The sequence below is a fragment of the Mustela nivalis genome, assembly GCF_964662115.1.
Source record: "Mustela nivalis genome assembly, chromosome: 18".
In the NCBI taxonomy this organism is placed as follows: Eukaryota; Metazoa; Chordata; class Mammalia; order Carnivora; family Mustelidae; genus Mustela; species Mustela nivalis.
Window position 1 is genome coordinate 35,481,347 of NC_139037.1, and position 7,094 is coordinate 35,488,440.

Here is a 7,094-nt window from a genome sequence, read left to right on the forward strand (position 1 = left end):
CCAAGAATCTGAGCTCTGAGACAGTCCATAGTTCCTTGGCCTTTCCTATTTTATTCTTTCTGATTGTGAAAAGTTATGAGAGGAAAAATATTTTTAATTCAGATGAACAAAACTGACATTTTTCTCTGGAAGGAGAGACAAGCTTCTTTCAAGGCTCATGTTCATAAGAGCAACTTCTTAAGAGCAATTCTAGGCCCAGCTGGCCTTTCTACTCCCTGCCTTGATTCCCCAGCTCCCTCTGAGAGAGGTGATTAATCACTGGGCTACTTTCCCTCTGTAGAGGGCAGGGGCATTTTGCCGATGACTTTCTCATACTTTTAAGGAGGGGAATTTTAGGCATGAGGAGTTCCTTTTTAGTACGTGGCACAATCTGCCCGAATGATTAATCTGTTCCATTGACTCAGACTTCTTAGCCCCCGAACTATCTTCTGGACAACCAGAAAAGGCAACCCTAACTAAGTTTCAACTTCTCTTTGATTTCACAGCTGCAGAATGAGTGCCGCACAGTGCCTGAAACATGAGTGGTTGAATAATTTGCCTGCCAAAGCTTCAAAATCCAAAGTTCGTCTAAAATCCCAGTTATTACTGCAGAAATACATGGCTCAGAGAAAATGGAAGGTATCTGTTTTTTCTTAGGAAGGCAGAATGTGTCTTTAATGAGTCCTTTGAGAGAAGTGTAGCTGTTTTTACTTACATTTTCATTCTAAATAGATTTAGGAGAAAAAAAAGTGTCTTATGTCAAAACCTGTTATCTTGATTAAAAATGCCACCTACCACAAACATCTGGCATAAAAGTGGCATTAAGTTCATACTTAGGTGGACACTTGTAGTGACAGAATGAAGTTTGAGCATATGTTCCCAACGACAATAGTAGTAAAGTGCCTGGAACTTACTGCCTGCAGCTTGAGATCTGATTCCTGCATGTTTCAGGAAGAAGGGCTGGGAAACCCTATTAGGTTTTAAAAGCTTCATAATTTTGTTTACAAACCAAACACTTTGGTTCTATGGACATAAAATCTGTCTCAAAAACATTTGTCCTCCAGGAAAGTGACTTTCCTGCATCTTAATATCAACTCAGATCCTCACTAAAGAACAAAAAACAAAAGCCTTTACTTAGAAAGCCAGCCAGTATACAAATACACATACACATACATATGCTATGAAATAAAAATACCCCAACATTGGCTAAATAGAGTGTGATGCACTCAGATATTTTCTATTCTGTGGTATTTGTTTTCATTCAAAAAAGTGTGGGTCATAACCCACCAATTTGACTTCATGACCCCGTGGTGGATTGTGAATCGCAACTTGAAAAACAGTATTCCAATGGACTCCATTTTTCATGTGAAAAGGGCAGGATAACCTATTTTCTCACTTCATACTTGCTCCAGAATGCCCCCAAATCATGTGGCTTCTGCTAGAAGTTTGCCACAAACTTGTTTTCTCCATTAAGTTCTCAGTTTTGAACAAGCCCAAGTGGCTAAACTTGGTTAAGTCCTTTTATTGTTCTTAAAGCAATTGGTCTAAAAATATATTTTTTTCTTCTTTTCTCTCCTTAACGTCAAGAAACATTTCTACGTGGTGACAGCTGCCAACAGGCTAAGGAAATTTCCAACTAGTCCCTAATTCTCCACACTGCTGCTCCCATGGGCCCAGAAATTTTTGAGACTGGTGATGAAGTGATGACTCAAGATTTTTAATAATTCAGTCTTGTACTAATATTGATTCCTCTTATGTTATAAATGTTATAGCTGTTGCCTTCCTTCTGGATGAAAAGTGGCTGTAAGGAAAGTGACCTGCAAACTTTTTTTTCTGCCTTATAAGATCATACTATGTTGAAATGCTGTGTTTACTTTTCAAGTATAACTACTTTGGGTGATAAGCGTAGGCATGCTTTAGGTAGGTAGGAAAGCTTCTACTTTGTATATGTCAAATTTAAAGTCTAAACTTACTCTGATTAAAGAACTAAATAGACTATTACACGGGCCATGTTATTCAGTGCTATTCTCTCCAGTACAAAGAATTCTTAGAATTTTGATTTGCTCGAGAGTGAGCTGACATTTTACTATACTACCCTGCTATGGATTTAGGGCAATGGTCCTCAAACTTGTTTTAACTTGTGTTCTCTTTTGAGAATCAAAACATGCATCCTTTAATATTCTTTGAAACTTTGGGACGCCTGGGTGGCTCAGTTGGTTGGACGACTGCCTTCGGCTCAGGTCATGATCCTGGAGTCCCGGGATCGAGTCCCGCATCGGGCTCCCAGCTCCATGGGGAGTCTGCTTCTCCCTCTGACCTTCTCCTCGTTCATGCTCTCTCTCACTGTCTCTCTCTCAAGTAAATAAATAAAATCTTAAAAAAAAAAATTTAAAAAAATATTCTTTGAAACTTCAAAATATACCACCTATCTTGGCTAAATCAGAACTATGATTATTTTGAATGTGCTTTTTAAATCTCTACACACCTCCATCCTCTCCTAATTGACCCTGTCCTGGCATTGGTAGTCTCACTCCTGAACTCCCTTCTACAGTTAGGGTCTAGTAAATCTGGAACTGACAGGCAATATGTAAAAGAGGGATAAGAGTGTAATGATGTTCAGCTTTCTGAGAGAAACACAAATGGTATATCATGAGACAATAAACTGCTCTGCTACAGCTTTATTAAGGATATACCACTTTCAGGGGTGCCTGGGAGGCTCAGTGGGTTAAGCCTCTGCCTTCAGCTCAGGTCATGATCTCAGGGTCCTGGGATCAAGTCCCCCCATTGCATGGGGCTCTCTGCTCAACAGGAGCCTGCTCTACCCCGCCCCCCAGCCTACTTGTGAACTCTGTCAAATAAATAAATAAAATCCTTAAAAAAAAAAAAGGATATGCCACTTTCAGTGTTGTCATTTAACTTATAAAATTAGTAACAAGAAGTACTTTATTATTTGAAAGTAACAAATGCTTTTAATTTCCTTGCTTCTAACCTGATTTTTGTGCTATCCTCATGAACTTCTCAGGTCAGCAGTTTTAATTACCTTTAGCTTAGTTTTTTCTTTGTTTTTTTTTTTTTAATTTATTTTTTTTTATTTTTTTTATTTTAAGTTTTTAATTACCCATGCAACAGTTTCACAGCCTTTCAGGATTTTTGTTCAAATAAAGACCCTGCTTTTTTTGGCAGAGGGCTTGGGTGTCGGGAGGTAGGCAGAAGGAGGCGAGGGGACTCCTACTGCTGCAGTTCTCAAGTTGTAACTTTTCTCCAGAAGGCTAACTTTTGTCGAGAACTAAGATTTTTCAGTACCAGCGTATCCAGGCCTGCTCCAAGCTGCCCAGCTAGTGGATGAATATCAGAACAGAGAGCTGCTGAAAATCTCTCTTTCATGGGAGAGTAATCTGATTTAAGATAATGCCTTATTTTAAAACAAGCTACTTCTCTGAAAAGGTTTTAGGAAGGCAACCTCTAGAAGGAGCCAGAGTTACCTTATAATTCTGTCAGGTACTGTGATTCTTACATCCCTTGGGATTTCTGACTCTTGGGAATGCTATGAATCTTCTCCCCAGAAAAATGTAGTTAGCTACCTTGCTTGATCTAGAGCACCACTGGCAGAAGTATTATACGAACCATATACATCATTTAAAAAATTTCTAATAGCTCCCCTAAAAAAACAGGTAAAATTAATAATTTAACACAGTAAGATCAAAAACACTTCAATTTATAATCAACATAGAAACTATTAATGAGATATTTTATATTTTTTCTTCACACAAATCTCCAAAATCTGGTATGTATTTTACACTTAAAATATATTTCAATTCAGACAAGAGGTTTTCATCAGACATGCTTAGTTTGTATTTAGATTTCATGAAATTTACTGTGGAAACATATACTCACATACTCAAGTTGTTTGAAACACCTCAAAGGTTTTCTAATAATGAGGTTATCCATTTTCACATTTAACTTAAATAAAAACAGGAATTTGGTCCTAGAGTTGCATTAGCCATAAATTAGCCACATGTGGTTAGTTGCTTCTACATCGGACAGGGCAGATATAGAGAGAATCCTTTACTTATCAGATTTTATTTTTTCCCCCTGTATGCTGTTATTCTTTACCTAGAATCCCCTGAGGAGGGCTTTGTTTAGGTCAAGACCACACAAGTGAGAAGTAATGTGATTTTAGCCTCTCTTATCTGAAATTGAAGGGAACTTTCAAAGCTCTAAACTTTTCAGATATTTTTAGTTCTCTACTTTGCTGGTATTTTTAGATTGCAACTGTGCTGGTATCAACTATTTCTAATGGATTTTCCATTTGAATAGTCATTGGAAACTGCCCGGCAGAGAAACTCCAAAAGATAGGACCCACTTTTTTCACCTGTTAGATTGGTGTGCTTGTGGGGGTGGAATGGGGAAATGGAATTCTTCCACTTTCGTTGGGTATGTGTCCAAATAAAAGTCATACCCACACTTTCACCCAGCAATTTTATTTCTAGAAATTTATCCTTCAGCAATACTTGAACAAGTGGACAGAGATTTAGGCGAAATGTTTACTGTAGCACTGCTGCTAATGGCTGAATGAAAACAACCTCATATGCTTATCAGTATGAATTTAGTTAAGTAAATTTAGCCACATCCATATAGGGAAATACTTTGTAGCTGTTAAACATAGATCGAGATGTACTGACCACCACCTTTTATTATAGGAAAATTATAGAACATATATATATATTATCATCTCATTTGTGGAGAGAGGTATATGCTTATACCTGCATTAAAATTTTCCAGGATATGCAAGAAACTTAGCAGTGGGGTGTGGAGTATGGGTGATGGGGAGAAGGGGCAGTTCCACTTTTCACTTTATAACTTTCTGAATAATTTGAAATTTGGTTTTTACAATGAGCATGTATTGCTTTTATAATAAAAAATGAGCAATGCAATGTCAATTGTGGACCTTGCTCTGACCTTGATTTGAACAAACAATAAAAGGATATTTTAGAGGCATCCAGGAAAATGAAATGCTAAATTGCATATTCAATAATACATAGAATTTCAGGGGCGCCTGGGTGGCACAGTCAGTTAAATGTCCAACTCTTGGTTTCAGATCAGGTCATGGTCACAGGGTTCTGGGATTGACACTCACACAGAGTCTGCTTGAGATTTTCTTTGCCTCTCCCTCTCCTGTTCATGCTACTTCTCTCTCCCTAAAAGAAATGAACCTTGAAAAAATAATACATAGAATTTCTATTAATTTTGAGAGTTATGATAATAGCAATGCTGTGATAATGTAGGTTAAATGACTAGGAAAAATGGATACAGTTACGCAAATGTGGCAAGATCTTTGTTAACTATTGGGTCTGAATAATGAATACAGGGTTTCATTATATTTTCATTTGAAAATTTTCATGATAGTTTTTTAAATCACTTAAATGAATGCCATGAGGCAGTGTTAAAGAAGTGAGCTTCCACAAAGTCTTCACAAAGTAGTACTGAAATGTACTCACTAGGTAGTAAGCATCCATCACTAGAAATATAAATGTGCTGGAAAATTGTTGTTTTGAAAGAATTGCTTTAAGGCAATGCCTACTCCCTGACTCCAGTTAACTTAAGAAATAACCATATAAGAAATAACTATGTTCCAGATAATCAAAATAATAACCATTACCTGCTTTTAAGGATAAAGGAGGAAAAAGTCACAAACATAACTTATATTTATTCTTATGGAATTGACAGTGAAAAGGCAATCTAAGAAGTGAGGGAAAATATTTGCTAGCATGTATCTGCTAAAAGGTTATTATCTAGACTATATAAAGAATTCCTGGGACACCTGGGTGGCTCAGTGGGTTAAAGCCTCTGCCTTCGTCTCAGGTCATGATCCGAGGGTCCTGGGATTGAGCCCCACGTCAGACTCTGCTCGGCAGGGAGACTGCTTCCCTTCCCCTCTCTCTGTCTGCCTCTCTGCCTACTTGTGATCTCTGTCAAATAAATAAATAAAATCTAAAAAAAAAAAATTAAAAATAGCATTAGCACATGATCCAGCAATCCCACTTCTGAGTATACATCCATCCAAAAGAATTGAAAGCAGGGTCTCAAAGAGATGTTGTACATCCATGTTCATAGCAGCATTATTCAGAATAGCCAAAAAGTGGAAGCAAATCAAGTATCCATTTATAGATGTATGAATAAAATGTGGTCTATCTTTACAATGGACTACTATTCAGCCTTAAAAAGGAAGGAAATTCTGACACATGCTACAAGAATGAACCTCAAGGAATAATGCTAAGTGAAATAAGCATAAGGGACATGATTCCATTCATATGAGGTACCAATCTAGAATAGACAAATTCAGACATAAACAGTATGGTGATTGCCAAGGGTTAGGGGAGGGAGGTAGAGTTGTTTAATGGCTGCAGTTAGCTATGCAAGATGAAGGAGCTCCAGAGATGGGTTGTGTAAGAATATGAATGTACTTCACACTACTGAACTATACACTTAAAAATGGTAAAATAGTAGGGACACCTGGGTGGTTCAGTCATTAAGCAGATGCCTTCAGCTCAGGTCATGATCCCGGGGTCCTGGGATTGAGTCCTGCATCAGGCTCCTTGCTTGGTGGGAAGTGTGCTTCTCTCTCTCCCTCTGCCTGCCACTCTGCCTGCTTGTGTCCCCTCTCTGTGTCAAATAAATAAAATCTTAAAAAAAAAAAAAAAGTGGTAAGATGGTAAATTTTGTTAGGTGCATTTTACAGTAATAAAAGAAAAAGTGAATGTGCCTAATTTTACTTGGTAATGAACTGCTTTTGACCCAAAGCCAGGAATCTAAATACTGGCACCAAATAAAAAAAATTATATATTATATACTTTCTTAAAATAAAATGAGGAAAGGGGCTCCTGGGTGGCTCAGTTGGTTAAATGTCTGACTCTTGATTTGGGCTCAGGTCATGATCTCTGAGTTGTGGGATTGAACCCTGTGCCATGAAGGGCTCCAGAGTCGGCTTCCCCTCTCCTTCAGCTCCTCCCCCTGAGTCCCCTCAACCCCCAACCCTTGCACTCTTTCTCAAATAAATAAAATCTTAATAAATAAATGAAGGAAAAACCTCACCCATTTCAGATCAAAGTAGTAAC

General features: G+C 37.8%; 1 protein-coding gene across 2 annotated transcripts in view; it reads left to right on the forward strand.

Annotated features, from left to right (window-relative positions):
• MYLK3 (myosin light chain kinase 3) overlaps nt 1-2,165 on the forward strand; it is a 39,139-nt gene extending 36,974 nt beyond the window's left edge. For both annotated transcript variants that reach the window (XM_082711010.1, XM_082711009.1), the window contains exons 12-13: nt 486-618; nt 1,567-2,165. In XM_082711010.1, the coding sequence (XP_082567136.1) occupies nt 486-618; nt 1,567-1,626 (193 nt within the window). In that variant the 3' untranslated portion in view covers nt 1,627-2,165. The remainder of the gene's footprint in view (nt 1-485; nt 619-1,566) is intronic.
• The last annotated feature ends 4,929 nt before the right edge of the window (nt 2,166-7,094 follow it).